This window comes from Phyllostomus hastatus, unplaced genomic scaffold (assembly GCF_019186645.2).
Source record: "Phyllostomus hastatus isolate PE091 unplaced genomic scaffold, TTU_PhHast_1.1 phas_contig_210, whole genome shotgun sequence".
Lineage (NCBI taxonomy): Eukaryota > Metazoa > Chordata > Mammalia > Chiroptera > Phyllostomidae > Phyllostomus > Phyllostomus hastatus.
Genome location: NW_025333737.1, coordinates 30,914,408 through 30,937,792, shown reverse-complemented (window position 1 = coordinate 30,937,792; position 23,385 = coordinate 30,914,408). Strand labels below are relative to the sequence as shown.

General features: G+C 56.9%; 1 protein-coding gene across 4 annotated transcripts in view; it reads right to left on the bottom strand.

Annotated features, from left to right (window-relative positions):
* Nucleotides 1–10: 10 nt before the first annotated feature.
* Nucleotides 11–23,385, bottom strand: part of ATP6V0A1 (ATPase H+ transporting V0 subunit a1) — a 47,068-nt gene continuing 23,693 nt past the window's right edge. For 2 of the 4 annotated variants that reach the window (XM_045837228.1, XM_045837230.1), the window contains exons 12-22: nucleotides 22,351–22,490; nucleotides 21,877–22,031; nucleotides 21,353–21,443; nucleotides 20,093–20,211; nucleotides 19,113–19,329; nucleotides 18,633–18,740; nucleotides 13,848–13,955; nucleotides 12,910–12,927; nucleotides 8,059–8,176; nucleotides 7,581–7,752; nucleotides 11–1,568 (exon numbers count right to left, since the gene is read on the bottom strand). In XM_045837228.1, coding sequence (XP_045693184.1) covers nucleotides 1,475–1,568; nucleotides 7,581–7,752; nucleotides 8,059–8,176; nucleotides 12,910–12,927; nucleotides 13,848–13,955; nucleotides 18,633–18,740; nucleotides 19,113–19,329; nucleotides 20,093–20,211; nucleotides 21,353–21,443; nucleotides 21,877–22,031; nucleotides 22,351–22,490 — 1,340 coding nt within the window. In that variant the 3' untranslated portion in view covers nucleotides 11–1,474. The remainder of the gene's footprint in view (nucleotides 1,569–7,580; nucleotides 7,753–8,058; nucleotides 8,177–12,909; nucleotides 12,928–13,847; nucleotides 13,956–18,632; nucleotides 18,741–19,112; nucleotides 19,330–20,092; nucleotides 20,212–21,352; nucleotides 21,444–21,876; nucleotides 22,032–22,350; nucleotides 22,491–23,385) is intronic. The other 2 variants (XM_045837229.1, XM_045837231.1) reach the window with 1 other exon arrangement.

Below are 23,385 nucleotides of genomic sequence, written 5' to 3'. Positions count from 1 at the left end.
CGCCTCCTCCTCAGGGTCAAACACACTTTATTCAGCACAGGAATGTCTGAACAGAGGGGCCTTGGGCCGGGTTCCTGACACAGAACTCCGCTTCAAGCCCCACTGTAAACAGAACAAAGATCACCATGTAAACCACCGCGGGCAGGGCACGGGGGAGGGGGCTCCGCACAAGCTCAGGTCACACTGGCCAGCCCAGGGCGCCTGGGGCGGGCGGCTGCACCCAGGGCCAGCCCCGCCCCGGGGAGCTGAGCGAGCAGCTCACCCAGTAAAGTCGGGGTGGGAAGAGGACAGGGCCTGGCCGGCCCAGGGGGTTATCTCGGGGCTGAAAGGGACTGGGTCAATTTAGCTGACGCAGCCAGGGCTGCCGGGTCAACGCATGCTTAAAAGGCCCCAAGACCCACAGCTGGTGTGGGGGTGCTCACCACCAGTTCACAGGCAGGGCCACGCAGCTTTCACAGCCTCCGTCAGCGAACTGCAGATGACAGTGGCCTTCTCGGCCCGGGACCTCACTCCCCAAACTTGGGCTCACGGTGGAAGCGGGCAAGGGCACCGGTGGGCAGAGCGAGGCTGGCCTGCCAGAGAGCCGCCCCTGTGGACTAGTCCTTCACTCGAGACTCATGATTGGGGGGTGGGGAGCAGCCTCAGGGTCTGTGCCAGGAAGAGGGGCCATTTAAACCCTCTGCCCGGAGGGTGTGCTGTGGCGGGGCCCACCCAGGGCCCCGGGCACCAGCTCCCCGGGACCTCGGTCTTGGGTCACTCCCAGCTGCACTCTTAAGCAGGGTCCACATGGGGAAGGGAAAGAAGGGGATTCTGGGAGGAAGGAGGAGAGGGTGCGAGTATAGAGTGGAGGTTAGGAAGGTGGTGTGGGGTGCCCTGAGACCCTTGGGGGTGACGAGGGAAGCCATGCACGATGGCACAGTGGGGTCCAGCTGGATTCCTGATTACCAAGTGCTCTGAAGACCGGAGGTGGGAGGCGGAGGACAGAAACACCATCCTCGGGGACCTGCGCCAGCACCCCCAGGGGCAGGGTGTTAAGGAGCACCCCCACCACAGCCAGAGCTAGAATGGCAGGAGCAGAAGCTCCGAGTCTAGGTGAGGGTGGGGAAGGCCCTCCCCACCGCGCTGGGCTGCGAGCTCCTGTGTCAATGCACCACCAGGGGGCAGAGAGGAGCTGCCTTTGGGTGCAGAATGAGGGGTGGGGGCGGGGGCAAGGCTGGCGGTGCCCGGTGGTGTGACGGCCAGAGCCCAGCTTCTCTAGAAAACCACTACACTTCCACACACCAAGCTGAGGTGGCAGGGGACCCGAGGGGGGGGCTGAGTCTGTCTAGATGACTCGCAGGTGGCTGGGGGTGGGTGGCAAGGATGACACGAATGCCCCCAAGTCCAGGGATCACAACCAACACGCAAGAGGGGCACAGCTAATCACCACAGAGGGAATGGGGGAGGGCAGCAGGCGCACGGCCCCACAAGGGGCTCACTCGTCAGACTTCCCTTCCCGAATGTGCTCGAAGGAGAAGGGCAGGAACTTGAATCCGGTCCCGCTGTAGAACTTATTCTGGAACTCGACCCTGGGGAGATGGAAGAGGGAGGTCATCGTCCCACAGAAACCTTCTGGGACTTCACCGTGGTGGGGCCAGCAAGATGCCCGACCCCACGCTCCTGGAGGCCCCGCTTTCCCAGAGGAGCTCGGGATGCAGCCCCGCCCCCGCGGGCCGCCTCTGCCAGCAGGCCAGGCCCAGACCTGCGACTCCTCACACAGCCCTGCTCCTGACGCCCAGGGCCTGCCCTCGGCTCCAGCGGCGCCTGCTCTGCCCCGCCGAGCAGAGAGCCATGTGCAGAGCTCGGCTGGCGCGAGTTTCTACCGGCCAAGAAGAACCTCCCGGGTACCGCGGCCTGGCAGGGCTCAGGGCAGACCCCCTCCCCCTTGTGGGAAGACCCTGGGGGGGGGCTGTGAGCTCAGCTCCAGGAACCCCTCCAGCCCCACTGTTCCCCTGCTGTTTGTCTCCTTGCGGGGAGGAAGGAGAAGGGAGGTTCCCGAGTGAACGCTGGAGGCTTTGGATGTCGGGGAGGAAATTCCCAGGAAAGGGGGTGAGTCAGGAGGGGAAGTGTCCTCAGGGCCGCGGCGCAAAAATATGCCCCAACTACAAAAACATCTGAGAAAGAATTCTCCTCTTGGGGACTGAGAGGAAAAACAGAGCTTCTACTCCCCTCCCGGGCAGCCCGGCGTCCAGGCCCGCCCCCCTGGGGCCGCTCCAGGCTCCAGTGCCAGGGGCCGGAAGGAGAGCCTGCTCCCGCTCCCGACAGCGCAGCCGGCCTGCTCGGCCGCGCTCCCCCTGCGAACTCGCCCTGGACGGCTGCCCAGCAACCAAATCCGCGCCAAATAAGGGCAGAAAAATGCGTGATTCAGAGGATGGAAAAGCCGAGGAGAGCTGCCCTGAGGAATAGTTTCCACTCAGGGCTGTGTGACCCTGGGGGCGGCAGGATCCCTACGAGAGCAGGCGGGGCTGCGGCGGGCTGCAGGCCGGTGGCTGCACACGGAGTACAGGGAGGGGGCTGGGGCCGGCACCCCGTTTGTGGGCGGCAGGACTGTGGGGGTGGCCCTGAGGGGTCCACAGAGGCCCCTTTGGCCTTAGGTGCTGGCTGAGGACACTGACTGCAGAGCTGCCCGCTGCGCCCCGGGGAGAAGAGGTGGCCAGTTTTCCGTGGGGCCAGAGGAACAGGCGGCCTTCTCCCCTAGTCCACAGTCCAGGGGCTGGGCCAAGGTCCCCAGGCTTCCCAGACTCTGGGGAATTCCCATTAGTTGCCCCCAGGCGCCCCCAGGGAAAACGGGATCCAGGAGGGGGAGTTTCAAACTAAAGTCAGTCACAGGATTCCAGGAGAGACCAATTCCAAACCAGGGCCTGGATTCGCACCCACCCCCCAGCGGTCCTCAGAAGCCCTGCCAGTTGCAGCCACGGGCTGCCTCTGGGGCAGGCGGTGGGGAGGGGGCAGTGGCCCGCTTCCGGCCCCCTGCCGTTAGGTCTGAGTTCTTTGCCACGGGCGGGCTGGATCTGCGCGTGGAAAAGGATTCCTGAACAACTGGAAATACGTGGACTGGTCCCACTTTCACTCAACAGTGTGCAGCCAGATGGTGGGCGAGTCACCTTTGGGCCCACGAGGAGTCGGAATTCTGCCCTGCTGGCTGGCTGACCTCACAAACTGGGCGAATGCAGGAGAAGCTTCAGGGGTTTTCAGATGCCCGTGGGGTCACCACCCTTCTCTCGCCGTCCCTCTGGGTGACCTAGGGGGGCCACCAGCGGGGACTCTGGCCTGGGCTGACCTCACCTCGCCCCTCAGCCGTGCTCACCCAGCCTCCTGGCACGAAGCTGGAGAGCGATTTCCCTGCGGGTCTCCCCACCTCCTCGCCCTTCAATCCAGGGAAATGTGTGCTTCCTGAGAAAGTACGGACACGGCGTTCCCTGCGGGCGGGCGCGGCGGGGCCCGCTGGCCACCCCCACGCAATTTTTTCCTTCCTTCGGGCTCCGCTGGGCGAGCCTCCGGGCCACGCCCAGCTCCAGGCCACTAAAACGCACCTCCGAGCCCCACAGTTGTGAGGACAGCCCCAGGCGGTCAGATGAGGTGCTCTGTCACCCCTTCCAGCCGCAGCAGCTGGCAGAGGCCACCCGGTGGCCCAGAGCATGACTGGGAGCCCCAGCAAGACGGCCCCTGCTGTGTAAGAGGAAACCTTGTTTCCTTGAGGGGGTGCAGGGGAAGGAGTTCCGGGCCCTCTTCCCTTTCCTGGCAGGGGTGTGACTGGGGAGGACTCTAGGCCCAGCTGCTTCTCTGGTCCTTTCTGTCTGTCACTCTTCAAGCAGCACAGGGTGGGACACACACGCCTGTCTGATGGCCCCAGTGTCCAACTATGATGTCTGGCTGGGGGGCCCCATTTCAGACGTTCTCACTTCTCCTGGGGCAGCCGTGTGCTCGCCAGTGCCTCGGCGTCTGTGGTGGCACCACTGCGTCCCTCATGACACTCGGGGCCCAGTCCTGCCCCGTCAGCCATCGACCGCCCTGAGCGGGCAGGTGGGCACACGTCCACACATGTGGACTCCGCCAGATGAGGAGGCAGGCCATGGGGCCACAGTCTCTCTGCTGAAATCAGCTTGGCATCCACAGTTATCGAGACAGGCCAGTAAGCCAGGACAAGTAGAAGGGGGAACCGAGGCAGACAGCGAACAAACTCTCGGGGCAATTTACAGCCAGATACAAAAAATCACCTCCCTAGAGATGACATCCAGGCCTCAGCTGTTTCAGCTCCAGGCCCAGAAAAGCAGCAAACCCAGGTGGATGATGCCAGAGCTAACTGCAAAGACTAAGAACCCCCTGCCCTGTCTCGGGCCAATCAGGGGAGACCACGACCCTGAAAGGGTGCACCTGGAGGACTGAGGCATGTCCCACTGAAACCCTCCCCTAGGATTCCAGCCTGCAAGAGAGAGAGAAAAGCCTCAAGACAAAGGACCCAGGGCGCACACACTCTCCCTTCCTTTCCTCTTCTTCCCCCATGGGCACGTCTCCTGGACTCGAAGGGACTTGCATCCAGGACAGCAATGCAGCAGCAGCAGCAGCAGCTCGTCCCCAGCTGACCCCCTGAACCTGCCCCCAGGGCCCCCTGTTCTCTGCCTTCCCAGTGAGCCGAGGCAGCCACGCCTACACTCTCCTGTTGCTTCTTCCGTGCTCAGCCCTTCCTTGCGTCACTGTCCCCAGCTTCAACAAACACGTCCTCAGAGCCACCTGGACTGGAGTTGTAAAGTCTTCCCTGCACGAAGTGGAGAACCCACATGCTATGGGCTGGCCCTGGGCAGAGCTGCCCTGGGCCAGGCCCCTGGGCAGGCAACATTGTAGCTACTAATCCCTGCTGTTGCCTGTGCTCAGGAAGAAAACACAGCTGCTTAGGGAGGCAGGAGAGCCCCTCCGCTGAACGTGGTTGGTGGGAGAACACAGCGGGATGGCTCAGAGGGCGACAGAACTAGCAGGCCGGCAGGTTGCCCTGCTCGCTGCTGTTTTCAAAGGTCACCCACCTCCTCCCGACCCTGCATGGGTCTCAGACTAGTGGTTTATACTCGTTATCAAGTCACAGGTTCTTCTTCGTGTCCCCACGGAAGAGACCCAGAACCTGTACAACGGGGCAGCCTTTGCGTCAGAACCAGGAAACCCCAGCTGGACACCAGGGGTCAGGTGACAGGTACAAAGGCGTCCAGGCTGGACACCAGGACTAACAGCAACCACGTCCCCGCAGCCATTTTCGGCAGGACCCGCCGCTCCCAGGCCTCACAAGATGGCCACAGCCCCAGTGCGTCCCGGGACCGAGCGGCCCGGCCGTCCCCGGGGCGCATCCGCGTCTGGCCAGGAGGGGGCGCACGAGCACCAGTCTGGTTCCCTTCCTTTCCTGCAGGGGACGGGCCGAGCCCCAAACGGGATGCCTCCCTCCCTCGCTCCCGCCGCTGCCGCCAGGGTCTCCGCTCTCTCTACACGGACTAAACACAGTTTCTCTACCAGTCACCACGGCCAGGCGCCCTCTGCACAGGGCACCAGAGACCCAGAACCTGTATAACGGGGCAGCCGTGACCTGTGCCTGACCCGCAGCTTGCACCGTGCCAGGGCGAGCAGAGAGTCGCCTGGTGTGCACAGCACGTCCTGTTCCACCTGCGATGAGGCCGCCTCTCTCATCACCCGAGAGAACGCGGGCGGCTCGTGCTCAGCCAGCCTCCGGGCCGAGCTTTTTCGTGGGCAGAGCCGGGCTTTACAGCCAGGCAGGCCTGGTCGTGAAGCCAGCTCTCCTGTCACATGCCACTTCCTCGGGCTCATTTACGAGGAGGGAAGACCGCGGGCGAGCCTGCGGAAGAGGGAACCCTTCCGGCAACAGAACGTGACCTCACCCACGCCCAGGCTCCCTGCCCCACACGGTGGTGGTGGGGCTGCTCCCCGTCCCACCCGGGATCAAGGTGGGCTGATAACTGGTCTCGCAAACCCAGGGCTCGGGAGACAGAGAGGTGACCGGGAAAGGAAGGAAGCCAAGAGCACAAGAAAAAGTGAGTCACCGCAGGCTGACTCCACGGGTGGCCCCCCTGCCCCCCCCCCCAGGAGTGGCTGTGGCTGAGGAAGTGTGCTGGGGAGAGCGCGGCAGATAAGCTGAGAGCAGGGGAGCGGCCAGCAGCCTGAGCTTGGGCAGCTCCCAGCAGCCTCGGGGCCCAACAGAAAACAACGCCAGGGGCGGGCAGGCGGGGCGGAGGGAGGAGGGGAGGGGGCCTGGCACTGGGAAAGCCACAGGTACTGACGCAGCAGGCCAGCAGCTTTTGGGGGAGACTGAGTGCTGGCCCCTCTCCCCCCACACACCTCACTTTGCTCCTCTGTGATTTAGAACAACAAATAGCGGAATCTCTGCCGCGCTCAGCTGTAACCGCCTCAGGGGAAAAACCAATGGACGGGGGCGGGCAGACATTTCTCCAGTTTAGAGTCTGGGTTTTCTTCAGGTTTGGATTAACGATGGAAAGAGACTTTCGAACCCCTCTTCTGACCTTGAGATCATGAAAACCACAGATCACCTCACCTAGGGGTTCCTAAGGTCGGGTCAGTGCGTTGGGGAACCCCTAGGCTGGTAAAACGGTGTGTGCGCTCATTGAGAGGGGTGTTTCTCTGGAGGGAGGGTCCAGAGCTTCCAGAACCACTGGGGGTTGAGACCCCCAAAAGGGCGAATCACAACATAAAGGCGGAAATGGAGACTGGAGGGGGCAGGGGGGCCGCCAGACTCACAGCTGCAGCGTGAGTGCGTCCCACGTGCACCTGGAAGACACTGGAGCTCCAGGAAAAAAACTGTTCGTCGTTGACCTGAGGTTCCAGTCTAACTGGGCGTCCTGTCATTGTATTTGCTGAATCTGGCAACCCTGCTCATGGGTCATGGGGCCCAGCCCAGCCCAGCCTCAAGCTCTCCCACTCCCTGGGCTGACCTCTCCCCATCCACGCGGGGCCATTCACAGCCACAGACGGCGTCAGAGAAAAGAAACAGACCTGCCCCCGGAAGCGGCTTCGGGGCACTGAGACGCAGCTGGGAAAGCCGGAGTCCCCCACCCTCGCGGAGCTGCCAGGGGGCCTACTCACACACAGACGCAAGGACAGGAATGGGGGCAAACCTGGGGCGCACTGTGCCCTAGCACTTCCCTGGGCTCAGACTCTATTCCAGATATCTGCTTTCACGGCTCTGAAGACAGGAGAACGTTCTAGGCCAGGGCAAGAAAAACCCCAAACACGCACAAAATAAAACCTCAGCCAATCTTCTAGGCTGTCATGCAGAGCGCCGGGGGCCTGCCGTGAAGGCAGGGAGGGGGGTCAACAGCGCCCACTGGAGGCTGTGAAGGGTGAGCCGGGCTTGTCTGCGGGCACTTCCTGTAGCTCGCGCCTAAGATAGGCCCTTGGGTGTGAGGATGTGAAAGCAGACACTTCCCAGTGTCCCGGGATTCTGGACAGGAGCAAAGCTGCCCTCAGTGCAGCCAAAGGACACGTCCCCGAGCCCTGCCCACACCCCCCCGCCCCTCCCTTCCCCTCACCAGTGCAGCCGCAGCGCGTGCAGGAAGGCGGAGAGGCCCTCCATGATCAGGAGGATGGCCACAGTCAGGGTGGCAAAGGCGGCGAAGATGAAGAACAGCGCCAGGCTCCCTGCCAGGCTCTTCACCCGCAGGCCGGTGTGGATCACCATGGTCCAGAGCACCTCGGACAGCTCTGGGGGCCGGGGAGGGGGAGAGACACGGCATCCGGGTCACTTTCGCAGACACGCTAGGGACCTTGTGTTTTGCTCTGCCACCCCTTGCCCGGAGCGTCCTTTGCCTCCTGGCTTCCCACGACCTCAGTGGGGCCACCGTGCGTCGCTAACCTGGCAAAAAGCACTGTGATTCTGCTATCCAGACATCATTCTGTCTGGACTCCAGAGTCTGAATAACCCCAGAGCCTTTATGGAATCTCCACGCTCTTTAAGCGCCCCACCCCACCCCTCCCTGGAGAGTGCCCGCCCGAGAGAAATACACTCACGCGCATGAGCGAGGCTGAGCGCCCAGAGCCGCAGGTAGGAGGCGGTGTTGGAGATGCAGCCCAGGCAGAACTCGATGGTGTGGATGGCCTGGTGCACCATGGTGTCTCCGAAGTCGAACTGCGGTGGGAGGAAACCAGACAGGGGGTGTGAGGCCGGGGGACGGTGTGTGAGGACGTCTGGGCTGCAGCCGAGTGGTGGTGCTTTGGGCTCCGAGGGCCGGGAGCCCCCAGCATTGGACTCTGGCGGTGACACCAGCTATGCCGTCGTCCCCGGAAAGCCTGCCTGGCTCCGACCGCGACTGGGACACTCCCACCCACCGCAACACACTACATTTTAACAAACGCCTTCCTGAGAGTCCACTCAACACATCGGCTGTTTCCCCCCTGCTAGGCCGGAGCTTAAGCGGAGTGTAAGCGAAAGTCGAGGGTGCTCAGAGAAAACGACTGTCTGGACTCCCTCCCGCCGGTGCCCGGAGGGGAGGGGAGGGGAGGGGAGGCGCCTGCTGTGGGTGCCCCAGGAAAGCAGGAGGGGCCCCTCCCAGCTGCTGGGCCCCAAACCTCTGTGGTCCCTTCACTCAATTATTTTACAAACTGTTGGGAGCAAGAGAATCAACCACCTCTTTTTCCTTTTCTTCCTTTCCTTTTTTTTTTTTTTTGTGACTTCTGAAAAGATGACACAGGGAGATTTTAGCAAAACCTTTACTGATTGCTACTTGGATGGTTGAGTAAGACCGGGCAGACTACCTATTGCAGGGGGTCAAACTCATTGTCACCGGGGGGCCACATCAGCCTCACATGTGCCTTCAAAGGGCCCGATGAGATTTTAGGACTGTGTAAATGTAACTACCCCTGAACTAGGGGCGAGGAGCTCAACATTCGGCCCTTTGAAGGCAACCACGAGGCTGATGTGCCCCCCCCGCCATGAGAATGAGTTTGATGTTTGATGCCCTCAATCTATTGGATAGCATTTCTGCTTTCCTCACACCCCCTTTCTCCTAGGTTCCCTTTCAACATCCCAGTTCTTTCCGGAGTGAAGGGGCAGGGCTGGGGCAGGGCTGGGGCAGGCTTTGGGGAGCTCACATTCAGGGCTGCCCCACGCACAGCCGGGGAAGAGCACAGATGCTCTGGGAGCACCAGGGGCATCTCGGAGCCTCTCGCTCTCCCAGGGGGAGAGACCCACAGCTGCTAGAGAACAGGAGGTCTTTCCATTCCCGGGGCCCCTCCCCACAGCCCAGCCCAGACCCCTGGGGCAGAGGGCAGCTGTCTAGTGGGCCTCCCAGGCCGGCCCTGCCCTGCCCTCGGGTCAGAGTCTATTTTTCTCTAGTTTCACATGACTCCACACCCAAAGACCTCGTACCAGAACTGCCTGCCTAGGGAATCGGGGAGGGCAGGACGAGAGGAGGGGCTGGGCTGGGGAAGGGCCCACAGCGCTGGCCTCTGGGGTGCGGCCAGTGGGCAGAGGGACCGGCTCCAAGGCGCGGTCTTCGGGCCACCGCCTCATTTCCCTCGCCCCGGACCATCTACACCCGGGGCACTCCAGGGCTGTTCTTCCAGAACAAGCTCCTCAAGCCACCTAGTGACCCCGAAAACTAGGGTAACCCCAGCTACCTCAACCCCTACAACGCTGCTGAGAGTCCTTTCCCACCGCTGCTGGCTGTCGCCCCAAAGCCCGTGCTCAGAGGAAGGAGAGGCCCCCCACTTCCAGGAGTGCAGGGCTTAACTCGCAAGAGCCCCACGAAAGCAGTGAGTGCTGAGCTCCCTCAGGGCCAGCCACGTCCAGCATTTTTGTCCCACCTCTGGTTCCTCCCACCAAAAAAAAAAAAAAAGGGAGCGGGGTGAGAAAGCTTCCCTTCCAGACACTGCCCCTGACTTTCTCCTGTCCTTCGCTTTGAACTCCCTGCTCTGTAACCTTGGGCAAGTCTTCTGTGTGGTGGGGGAAGGCAGAGGGGTGGGTGTTCAGGGAGTCTGTCACTCGGACGCCCTGACGTGTCGGCTGTGACTGACCATGAACCCCAGCGGACGCCCCGTCTCCACTCCCCATCACCGCTGAGTCCCGGCCTCCGCCCTCCGCGCCCCATGAACGGGCCTTCTTGGCTGCTCACCCCGACCTCCCGGCGTGAGGTCCAACATCCTGTGTCCCGCCGGAGCCCCTGCGGAGTCTGTTTCTCTCCCCTTTTCCTCCTCCCCCTTGAGACACTCACCTCCCCTAACATTTCCCTCCTATTCCTCTGGAGGCTCCTTCCATCTCCATCTTGGTTCTTCCTTCAGTGCGGGAGCCCCAGCCTCAGGCCTGACATCTCTCCTGTCGCACTGCCACTCGAGGCTCCCAGCCCCCCCCACCAGGAGTGACTCCCAAGTGGGCAGCTCCGCTCCCACACTCCCTGTTTCCAGCGAGCTGGGCGTCGGGGGGCCTCTGGGCGCACCACTGGCGCTCGGCTCAAAGCCCCCAGACGAGACTAAGTAATTGCTGTCCTCTGACCCCACCAAGACCTGCCTCTGTGTTGAACAGTGTCACTGCCCGTCCCCCAGGAGCCCGCCAGCATTCGACAAGGCGCCGGGCGGGGCCTGTAGCTTTCACTTCCTCAGTCTCCGTCCCTGCCTGCCCAGGCCTTCACTCCAGGCCTCGTAGCTCCTCCCTGGCTCGTAGCAGACGGGCTGTCCCCCACCTCCAGACTGCACCCTCTCCCCGCTGGGGCACATTCATGGTCACTTCCAGCTGCAGCTGATGGCTCCTTGTCGTCCAAACCCCCTGCGACTCACGGCTGCCACCCTCCAGCTCCCCACTCACCAGTCCCTCAAACGCTGACTCTGCACTTCAGCCAGGCCGAGCACCCGCCTGTCGCCCGGCCCCGAGGCCTGCAGGCCTCTGAGTCTCTGCAGTGACTATCGGTGCTGGTGGGTCTGCGCCCCCTCCTCCCTCCACGGAGCCTCCTGCTGGATCAGGAGCAACACTTCCCCTGGGGACCCTTCCCTGACCTCCTCGCCCCTGCCCCGGCTCCTGTGTTCTCCAGGCGCCCTCCTCCTCCTGTGTGGCCACAGCATCCCGGGCACGCTTTGGTCACAGCGTCTATGTCATCGAGGCGGTCTCCTCAATTTGTCTGGGAGGTCCGTGGAGGCAGGGGCTATAATTTTCTTTGTTCAGTTTCCGCCCCATTAACCAGAGAGCTTGATGCGTGGAGGGTGAATGGGCGGGCGGGTGGGATGAGTGCACTGGTGGGATGACACAGGAGGGAGAGGCCGCTGACCCCGGCTGAATGGTTGCAGCCTGCAAAGGCGTCCCGGCCAACTGCCCTGGCCCTGGTCTGCCCGTCGTGCTGTGTGCCCCCCGGGGGAGGGGCTGCGGCCCCCCCTGGGCTGGAGCCACGGCCTGCATGGGGCCCGCGGGTATCCACAGCCAAGCCAAATGGGGACGCTCTAGAAGAAGCAGGCTGGACTTTAAAAAAAAAACCTGTTTTGCTTGAAATCTTTAGATAACTGTGACAGCTCTCCAACTCTGGCTGTAGAGAACTCGACTGTGTATGTTCCTGATGAAGTGTTATGTCTACTTGGGAAGCTAGGAGAGACGGAACCCCTGAGGGAGCTGGGGGGAGGGGGTGTCGGAGATGACTCGGACAGCGGAATCACCGTCCATCTCGTTTGGATGCCCAAGCCCCTGGGGCATGGCTACAAACAAGGGCTGTTCTGACAGGGACCGGGACATTCGGGAGCTCAGTGAGTAAGACACTTGGAAAGAGCAGGGTTGTCGGAGGTGAGGTTACTGGGAGGGGGCTGAGCACCTCGCTGATGTGCAGCACGTGCCCCCCGCCCTCCCAGGCAGCTCCGCCGGAGACGGGGCACCGGCGGGCGGTCCGGAGGCACACGGGAGCTCCCGGACGCCGGCACTGGAGCCTCCCAGCCTTCGGGCGGACTGAGCACTGTCTGTGTTTACAGCAAACAGCAAAGATTCCCCCGTTCCCATCCCTCTCCCCCCTTGCAGAGGACCAGGCGAGGCAGGAAAGGGACGGGTTCATGGGTCTGAGCATTTCAGAGGGAAATCTGGCGGGAGGGGAAGAAGCAAACAGTGCAGCACGGCTGTTTAAAAACCCAGCTCCGGACCAGACCTGTCCGTCACTGAATGAATTCTCTTGGAGCCAGAAGCCCCCTCCGACGTGGCCTGGACATGTAGCCCACGTTCTCTCTGCTCCCTGCTGTTAGTCTGCGTGTGTGGCTGATTGAACGGGAACGCCTGTCGTGCGGACGGATAGCTCCTTTCTGGGATGCGTCTAAGAGGCACAGCCTCCTTTGGGACGCCGCCTACCTCCCACCTGGGTCACACAGAGGCAGGGCCGACCCCGAGCCAGGGCGCAGCGGTTCTCGCGTCAAACATCAGCAGGCTGAGGAGGGCGGCAGGAAGAGGCCGGCCGCAGCTCAGACAGGGAGCAGGGAGGGGGGGAGGTTTACTCGTGAGCACTCAGAGGGTCAGGGAGGAAACAGCTGCTCCCAGTGGCAAAGCGACCACACAGGACCTTGCAGGAGAGGCAGGCAGAAGCCAGTGGGATTGAGCACCTGAGGGGAGTCACTTCAAGAATGCCAGTGCCGACATTACTTGCAGCTCCTTACAAAGCCATTCTCAGAGGCATTAGATCAGTGAAGTCAATGAGACGAAGACAGAGGGGACCGACATGAGATGCAGTGAATGGAGATGAGCGTGTTCAGAGCGTGGGTTCACGGACTGGTTAGGAATGGCCAGTGAGATGCAGGGTGCGAGGGTGGCGCGTGTGGCCCCCGGATGCAGCAGGCTCAGCAAAGTGACCACAAGGACGGGAAGAGAAGCCCCGGATAAACATGAAGGCAAAGCAGCTCGTTTCTTACCCCTTCATCCTCGGTAGGCTTGAAAACACAAAGTGACACTTAGTGGGAGGCCAAGGCACACGCAAGGTCACAAGTCACGAACACAAGAGTCCCGATCGCTTCTCGGGGGTGGACTGTGAGTGTTAAGGGGTCTAGCGTGGTGGGGGCGGGCCTCCTGGGCACGCTCGGAAAGCAAAACCAGCAGGATCTAGAGCGTGAGCACGCTCATTGCCATTTCTTTTTCAAAAAGTCATAGACATAGCGAGAAGGGTCAGCCCGACGGAGAAGCCCCGTCCTCAACTCCTGTTCTGTTTGCTTTCAAAAGAATATAACGAATGGATGAGATTCCAAACAAAGTTCGGAGGCTCCGTGGTGTAGATGGTCGGGCAAGGAGACTGCGGGCTCAAACACTGAGCTTGGAGGTTTAGGCAAAGTGCGGCTTATCCTTACTCTTTTTTCAGTCTCCCTATAAAAAGTACGCAAGTGACCTTTTAACAGGCTCCAGTAAAACATCTGCAACAAGAGCACATCGGTGGGACAGGACTGCAAAAGCAACAGGCACTACAGTTCCGACGGAAACCGTCCTCGGAAGGGGCAAGGGATGAGGGTGCCGCCTCCGTGGGCTGCGAGGCCGCGGAGAGCTGGGCGGCGGCGGCGGCCTGTTCTGCCCCGGTGCCCGGGAGAGCAGTTAGTAGGTTGAGCTCTTCATGCAGCTCAGAATTCAGGAAGTCAAGCGACAGAACAAAACAGCCGCGGGCTGTGCGGGCAGCACCCGGGGTTCAGAGCAGGGGCCCACTGGGAAAAGCGGTGCGGCCCCGAGAGGTCCAGAAGGCGGGCTGATCATTAGCGTTAGTATGTGCATTTGTCAAGGAGAAGACTGGAGCGAGGCCACGGAGAGACACGAGACTAGGGCTGAGCCAAGGAAGGAGGGAGTGGCAGCCCACGCCGCTGGATCTTACCTCTTCCGCATCTTCCGAATGGGTGGAGAGCTGGTCATGCTGAATAATCTCAGCATCCTCCTCTGTCGGTCCGTTGCCCACCCTGATCCCACCAAAGTTGAGAGTTCCCTACACACATGAACAGAAAGAGTAGAATTTGCCTGGGCTTTAATGTGACATTTCGGGCGGTGGGGAAGGGCGAAGGTTAGTACATACAAACCTTGGAAAAGCATATAGGCCAACAACAAAAACGAAACCCGCTGGTTGAATGGCTAAGTCCAAACGGACCACCACGGTTCCCACCCTGACCACCCTGGCCCCGGCCCCGACCCCGTCTACCACCGCGTCTTGGTGGGAGGACGCGAGCAGCTCTGCCTGCTGCCCCGAGAGACACCGACCTCGCCTTGGTCACTGCTAACTGCAAAGGCTGCGCCAGCGGGGATGCTCAGTACGAACAGACTCTCCTAACCAGCAGAGCTCTATCTGTGACGCCTTCGGTGGCCTGGGTGTTTCTGGAGCTGAACTGAAGAGCAGACTTTCTAAGAGGGAGGGCGCCAAATGACAGAGCGGTTGTAACGTGGTCTGATAAGCTTTCGACAGGAGCCCCAAGGGTTCCCACAGCCTCTCCCAGAAATGTACCGGGTCTCTGCCGAGGAACAAAGGGCTTCCGAGGTCAGGGGAGGGGAAAAGAGCTTAATGTACTTAAGCTTGTGGCTAGGGAATAGCAAGCTTTAAAAAAAGAGCAGCAAAGGCTCCCTTCCTTCAATGGAGGATTCCGGAGCGTGAAAACAACTCCTTCATAGGCACGTGGGCAGATACGGATGGGGTGTGTGCGTCTGCTCGCTTCTCAGGCAGAGTTTTCAGCGGGGTCTCCAGGGCCAGCCTTTCTGCATCAACTCGATTGGGAAAACCTCGGGTTTACTGAGGCAGAAGGGCCCTGTGGGCACAAAAACCAGGCAGAACTGGGGACGGGTCTGACAGGCACCAATCAGTGCTCAGCCTGCCGTGGAGGGGCGGGGCTGAAGAGACTGCCCGAGACCCGCTTCCCACGGTTCCCGTCTCGGGGCCAAGCAACGCAAGAGTGGGAGACCCGGCTCCCGTAGAGCGGCCTTCCGGGGGAGCGGCACCAACAGCGCATGCGCAGGCGTGCTGGTTAAAGCTGCCGCATCAGAATCACTGTGAATGCTGCGTTTCAGTAAGTAGACATTCTCAAATGTCTCCAATGCTACTCCGGGAAAGTGTGAATGTACTAGGTTTGGGGTGGGGCCTGGGAAATCTGTATTTAAAAAAATATGTATTTCCCCAAGGACAGACTGTAGAATCGCTTTGATTGTCTGTCAAAATGGAAGATGCACGTGCCCTTTGAGACGCAGCAACCCCACCCACTGCCAGGAACAGGCTTGTGACGTTTCGTCAAGGACAAGGACGTGCCCCGCAGTGTTATTGTAACAGCAAAGAACTGGGGACAGCGAAGACGTCTGCCAGGGAGACAGGGTTTACGTAATTTTAGCACATCCAGCAGAGTGGCCTACGGAGCTCCGGGCGGCTGTGGAAGAGTGTCACTGTGAAACCATCTCTAGGAGACACTGAGTTTTTAACAGCCTAGTAAATCAAGGGGCAGAACAGCTACAGTTTAAACACGACTCCTAATATGTTCCATTTTCCCTATTTTTCTTCCTTTTTTCCAGTGTGTTTCTAATATTTAAAACATATATGTCCACACACAAACACACGTATCGATGGATGGCAGATTTAAGCCGACATGTGCAGAAAAAACTCGAAGGCATAATACCCTCGAGAAGGAGAAGGGTGACAGGGACAGGGACACTTCTTGCTTTTACTTGCATTTTCTTTTTTTTTTTTTCCGAATTTTTATAAGAGTGTATTTGAGCCAAACAGGTGACAGACATATGCTGGGGAGCAAGCTCTCAGCTGCTCCCTTATCTGCGTTCTCTAAGCAGGCGCACCTGTTGCTTTGATTGTACTTTTCAAGGTCAGTAGGGGATTGTCTGGGTCATAGAATTAGTCCCACTTTTATTTCCTCTTCTGATTTAATGCCCTAGGCAGCAAAGACAAGGTTCACCAGGTGATTCTGATGGGCAGCCAGGTTCAGGAACCACCGAAGCCCTGGGCACCTCCAGGTCACACAAACATTCCGCCTTACAGCCCTCAGAAGGTGGGCTGAAAGGGCAACAGAGAGTGTGAGTGACAGGAGGGGTCTCCTAGGGTGGGTCCGAGGGCACGGGAGGCAGGCTTCAGGGCTCCTGAGGCGGAAGGGCCATCCTGAGCTTTCCCCGGCCAGAGGATAAGGTGAGGGGCAGACGGGTTAGACCTCCCAGCCTGACACTAAGGACTGTCCTTCCAGAACCTGGGGGATCAGAGTTACAGGAAGGGGGATGGGACACACATACACACCAGCAGAAAACAGAAAAAAAATATTAAACTGGGATACACAGCTCACGGACAACCAAGAGGACACGGCACAGAACAAAAACAGGCCAGTGTTCACGTCCTTAGCTCTTGGGGTCAAAAACCCAGGACCCTGTCATGGAACCGTCATCCTGGTGCCTTCAGACTGCCCACCAGGTGTTTGGCTAACAAACAAACAAACAAAAACAAATGGAAAAAAAACCACCAAGTGGGCTAAGAAGACCCTATGACTGTGCAGGTTTCTAGGGTAGGGACTTTTCCTTTGAATAGTCTGAAAGAAAAGGATGCCAGGTTCACAGGCATCCAGACTGACGCATGAGAAGCACACCGTGCAAACACCGAGATGAGCAGAAAGAGGAGAGTGTGGGAGGAAGGCTAGGAAGTGGATGGTGCGAGTGAGGGTTTTCAGTGTTTGTAAAAACTATCTCGTGGGCAAGGAGACGGGATGTCCCTACTTGAAAATAATTTTAAGCAGCAATATTAAAATATCTTCTGATCCAAAATATCACCCCTCTTAGACTAGTTCTAGAAGGATGATCACAGTAGTTTTCTTAAGTGTCAAACGATCAGAAACACCTGAGGAAAGAAATGGTGAGGCGCCTAAATATTTTCTGTGCTTTGAAGGGAGGGCACTGCTGCCAGGACCCAACAGTACGTGAGTGCGCACTGATGGTGAGACGTGAACATCCTATAGATCCACGCTCTAGAATAGTCTGGACTAGTTTGATACGGGGATGTGGTTAAGATTTTGGTTAAGAGATGTTTTTAAGGACAAATATTGAAATGCTGAACAGTCAGCGTGCTGGCACTGAACCGAAAGTTGCTATGGGAAGAAGGAAAGAAACACCAGCACGGTGGACGCCTCTGGTCCTTACACCAGACGAACGGTACACGCGAGACACGCGGCGGAATGGGGCTCTCGCGGGAACAGCTGAGGGCGTGAGCGCTGCTGAGTTCCTCACGAAAAAGCAGACGCGTGTACACTTCCACTGGAGAGACAGGGAAGTCACAGCCCCAGGGACCGAATGTCCAAGCATCGTTGTGAAGCAGAACTTTTAAGTATCGGAAATCGGTTCAAGAATTACAGAGATGTTCTTGCTCCATGCTGAGAGTCATCCAGTCCATGGTCACAGGAGACAGACGTGAAAGTGCAGGAGTCCGAGAGCCACCATCTTGGACAAAGATGGTGGGACTTGGGAGAGGGTACGATGGCCCCTTTGCTCCCACAAACATGACTGCACTGACATACTGGGACAGAGACTTAGCAGACCAATGGGAAAGATGGTATCAGACTCTACCCATAAGAAGGGGAAGTCTCTTTTGTTGGCTCAATAAATAAGGAGGACATACTTCCCCAAGTACACATGTCCCATGCTCTCAATATCGTTAAAAAAGAATTCTGCTGCACTGTTTGCTACCTTGTGAAACAAAACGTGATGGGCGGGTGGTTAGAGTTCACTCACTGTTGCAGCCGCTGCTGCTGCCTCTAGTCCCTGTCGGCTCGGGGTTGGGCTGACTGGGGCCTCCACAGGCTGCCCTTCCTGATAGCGGACGGAAGAAAAGAGGAAGGGAGGAGGAAACGAAAGAGGGAGGGAGGGAGGGAGTGAAGGGGGGACGAATGCGGGGCACATGGAAGGATGGAGATGGTCAGGAAAGGGGGAAGGGGGTCTTGTAACTCCGCTGCTCTCCCGCAGGAGCGTAATCTAACAGCCATATGAGAGTCATGCAAAAGGCATCTTCTGGGCTTTACCAGCGTGATAAGTAAGCGTCACTGCGTAGCTGGGGATGAACGTTTGGCAACTTAAGTGTGTGTGTACAGAATTCACATGCACACATACATTAAGTAAAATACAAGTATGTATGTTGCTTTTTAAGAAAGGAAAGAAAAAGAAAAACAGCATGCTGCAAACCAAAGCTTTTTCCCAGATGTTTTGGGGGGGGTGTGAAAGGATCACGGTCTTATTTCAAAAGAAAACGTCTCAGCATCAGCCCTGTGTCGCCCAGGCAAACCACACAGGTGGGGTCACCCGGCTGAGAGGCTGGCTTGCAGCCTTGCTGTGTCTGACGCTGTATCTGGACAGACCCAGACCTGGGTTTTGCTGAGCACAGAATAAGCGAGATGTGACCAGGAGAGGTAAAAACTTGTAACTTATTCTCCACACCCGAGCTACTCAGAGCCGAATCCAGATGTCCGGGCAGCGGAAACGTAACTTTTTGATTTCAGTGGGTCTGGTACTCATGCGAGGACAGGACACGAATGCATTTTAAGAGTATGCAGATGGACGCACAATTCGTCAGAACCAACGAGGAACTGCCTGGATCTTAAAAAAAAAACAAAACTGAACTCGTAACTTCCAGCAACAGAAATACACCTACCAAATGCTTCCTCCGCAAATATTGGTGGCGAAGGATCAGCGGCTTAAACAGCAGCATCCACGGCACGCAGAGCAAGGCGACCACGACCAGGAAACACTGAATTCCTTTCTGCGAAGAAGAAGGACAAGACACCGCACGCTCATCAAACACGGCGTTTGCACCTCCGGCACGAACTCACCCCCAAACAGCACCTTCTGACTGATCTGCCAATAACGCTATCCCGCTTCTCGAAGTGGTGAGAAGACGTGGCAAGCCCAGAAACCCACAGGACGGGAGTTGTCATCCTGCCCTTTTCGGATGCCGAAGTCGCAGGGGACCCTCCCCAGGAAGGAGGACGGGCTGCATTTAGATCTGGATGCATGCACTGAAAACCCAAGTCTACAGAAAGGGATTTTTAAAGGTTTCTTAGGGTCGCAGAAGCATCCCACTTCTCGGCCTGGGGTCACCACCCTAAGACAGCCCGTTTCCGGGTTGACGCACCTGTCCGGAGTACAGCATTGATTCTTCCATGTCCTCGTAGGAAAAGAGAAACATGTTTATGAAATGGATCAGGAGGCTCGGTGCCTTCTCCGACGTGTGAGCGTCATAGGCCGTCCACTTGTAAAAGATAAGGATGACCAAGTAGCCGAACAAAGAGGTCATGAAGATTATTTCGGGGATAAATCCGAAGTAGATATTCAGGGGCTTCCTGAAATAGCTGTAAAGGAAGAGAGAAAAACGTGGGAAGTGAACAGACCCAGGGTCCTCGCTGCACCTACACCGCCACGTGGAGTCCTCGTGAGGTTTTCTCCCAAACACACCCTCGGTTCTGCCTTTACCACTTTAAGAAGCAACAGCCAGAAGCACCGGAGGCAACACAGACAAGCAGAAGCAACTGCGCCGTCCCAGCCTCTGGACCTCCAAGAGTACCATCCCCACCGTTCTCCCATGAAGGAGAGACGGGAAAATCTAGTACATTCCAAGGCACAGTTCATCATTTCATGTGAGGTACACATCAAGGAAAAAAAAAAACCTCACTGATTTTGATGAAAACTATACAAGGTTCCTTCAGCGATCTTGACTGCAATTCTAAATTGCTAAGGGAATCATAGTAAGTAAACCCCATTTAGGAACAGGAGATTTCTTAAAAGCACTTTAAAAATATATATATCAGCCCTGGCTGGCATAGCTCAGTGGATTGAACGTGGGCTGAGAACCAAAGCATCGCAGGTTCGATCCCCAGTCAGGGTACATGCCTGGGTTGCAGGCCATGACCTCCAGCAACCGCACATTGATGTTTCTCTCTCTCTCTTTCTCCCTCCCTTCCCTCTCTAAAAAATAAAATCTTTTTTAAAATATTAAAATATATATCAGACAGGGTTCTGGGCTACTAATCCCTCCCCCAAAGTTTGCCTAAATTCCTTAGGCACACGCATTATCTAAACTACGCACATTCCCGTGACAGAACCGGGGCCACTCACATGTGGTTGAAGAGGCTCAGGCTGACCCCAAACGACATGTGGACGATGCCAAGGATAACAGACATCTTCATCTTGAAGGAGTTGAGGAAGGTCAGCTTGTTGTTGGCGATGTTCCAAATCTGGGAAACCCAAGAAAGCAAAAATGTATCACGAAGAGTGCTCGGACGGAAAACCCACACTAAACATACAGGTCCGTGGAGAGGATGACACACCAGCTGCCAGGCACCCACCACCTGGCTCCAGCAGTTACCACCCCTTCGCTGACTCTCGGCCAGACGAGCTTCGTCACACCCCCAAACCGCCCACCCCCCTCCGGGTTACTGTGGAGAAAAGTCCAGACGTCCTATCACTTTACCCATAAACACTTCAGGGCAGATCTCTAGAAGGTAAGGACTCCTTTTGAAAACGTGGCCACAATACTCTTACCATACCCCAAAGCATTAACAATGATTCTTTAATATCAAGAAATATATAGCCAATATTCAGCCCTGGCTGGCATAACTCAGTGGATTGAGCCCGGGCTGTGAACCAAAGTGTCGCAGGTTCGATTCCCAGTCAGGGTACATGCCTGGTTTGCAGGCCATGACTTCCAGCAACTGCACATTGATGTTTATCTATCTATCTGTCTATCTATCTATCTATCTATCTATCTATCTCCCTCCCTTCCCTCTCTAAAAATAAATAAATAAAATCTTTAAAAAAAAAAGAATTAAGGCTGCTAAATTTAACATTGCAGCCTATTAAAAAAAAAAAACCATATGTAGAAAATAAAACCCAAATAGATAAGCCGGGAAGGAGTCCTGAAAATCCTTCCTCCCAGAGTCATATTACCAGTCACCTCTGAGGCAAGCGGTGCAGGAAGAATTATTTTGGCTCCCAAGGCACTTGGGTCCTTTACGGCTTTCGAGCGCACCACACAGACAAACCGAGGTTTTCCAAAAGGATATCAACTAAAACCCAAACAACTATCTTCACCTTCATTCTCGCTTTTGGGTCACAATTTTTTTTAAAGAGTTTATGTAGTTTTAGAGAAAGGGGAAGGGATGGAGAGAGAGGGAGAGAAACAGTGTGTGGTTGCCTCTCACGTGCGCCCCCTACTGGGGACATGGCCTGCAACCCAGGCATGTGCCCTGACTGGGAAATTGAACTTCGACCCTTGGGTTCACAGGCCCACGCTCAATCCACTGAGCAGCACCAGCCAGGGCTCGGGTCACAATTTAAAGTTTTAGTGTCGGACATATAGGAAGGAAGCACTCTTACCGGATCGATGCCAAAAGGGTATGGCCCGCCAAAAACTCCAGGGACAGTCGGGTTCAGCTGCAGCACGGGGTTCCCCCGAAGCGTCTCTTCCCTGCCATGTCGGGAGAAAAGGTGCATTTATGTTTTATCGACGGAGGGGAGCTACTGTGTCCAAAAATGGATTCCAAAAGAAACTACGACAGCCGTCTCATCCCTTCAGTAGAAGAGCAGGAACTAGCACCAGAGACGAGAAGAGACCAGAGAGAGCAGCAAAAAATTTAAACACACGTATGCAACCGCGTAGGGGATTTAGACAATCTGCTTTTAATTGGTAACAAGAATATCCATGTTCCTAATCTGGTCTCAGTGCCTGGAGACGGCTGCACAAACCACGAAGTCCTTCCCGGGCTGGGACACACGAGGAGACAGAGCCAGCCCGCTTCTAAAGGAGGGTTAGCGCACCACGTGGACAGAGTCAGCTCTGGAACATCAGAGCTGACAACGAAAGGAATAAGCTTTGACTTTGAGCTTCTTTTGCAACTTACGTCCAATTAGATACAAACATAGGCCGTACGCTCCAGGACGATCCGAAGATGTTGAGGGACTTGGAAAAGCAGTCGTTGTAGATGAGGCCGGTGTAGATGGAGAACACGCCCATCAGAAGGATGATGTACCGTCCGCTGAACACGGTGCTGAACATCTGGGGGCCAGAAGGAAGAGGTCAGCGAAGGTGCTCCCTGGAGCTTCTGTTGTGACAATGTCACTTACGAGACACGGGACCCTCCCTCTCACAGCACTTGACCCCCTCCTGGGTCAGGGAGCTTGAAGTAAAGACCAACATACAACACAAACCTAAACTTCACTTTCATGGGGCACGGGGCCTCTTTAAGTGTGTGCAACTGAACATGATTTCTCCGTAAATTCATGATAAAAGACTTCCAGATCGTAATTTTCACAGTGAATGCGTGAGAAATTACAAAGTTTCAGGCTACTGCAGATGTAACTTAAATAAATGTTACCTCATTCTCATTCTTCTGGGAGAGGATCCGGCTCTCCCTTAACACCATCCATACAGCGAAAAGGGTCATCAGAATGCCGTGGCCGAAGTCCCCAAACATCACGGCAAACAGGAAGGGGAAAGTGATGATGGTGTACGGAGCTGAAGAGAAACCAGAGGATGTCGGATGGGTACCGGGCTTATCAGGGTGGTCGCTTCTCAGGGTGTATAAATGTCTAATCACTCTGCTGTGCACCTGAGACTAATACAACGGCGTATGTCCCCGGTACTTAAAGAACTAATGAATAAAAAACCAAAGAAGGAAAAGGGCAAAGCACAGAGACCACAACTGCCAACACATCACATCCCTCTCTGCACGCTGAGATCGCGGTAAGGTGACGTGTCCCCAAGCCGGCCAGATGGATCCTGGAGAGAAGCTTCCCTCACAAAGCAGCGCTGATGGCTGGACTACCACGCTGGCCCTTTGCACAGGAAGAACACAGGAAGTGAAAGTTCTGCCTCTAGGGTTGGCAACAATGTGTTCTGTTCTTTAATTCCTTTTTTTCTAACCCCTGGGACACTGCCTCTGGAGGCCACCAGCTTTCTTCTCTTGTGTAGCAACCATTTTCCAGCTGAGGAAAGCTACCCGGTAGGCGGGGAAAAGCCCAGAACCTGGAGCAGAGCAAGTGCCGCAGAGACTCCAGCTGCAAATGAACCCTCGGACTCTTGATTTGATACTTCACTCTCCGGGCAGAGGAGAAGTCTGCTTTGCGCCTAACGTGGTCAATAATGACCACACTTTCTCTAACCTGGAACAGGGGAGCCATTTTAAGATGTAAGGTATCTTGGAAAAGACGTTTTGCTTAAAGCAGTTCCTGCAAATGACGCGCTGGGGAAAGGCAGGTGTTTCACAGCCTGGGGGGGAGACAGGAGCACCCAGTCCGCCGAGCTCATTCCCGGAAAACCACCTCCCCTTTACACACGTGAGAGGCTTCTCCTTTGATGGGAACTTGAATGGGATCATGTCTACACTCCTTTCGAAATTTCTTAATAAAGT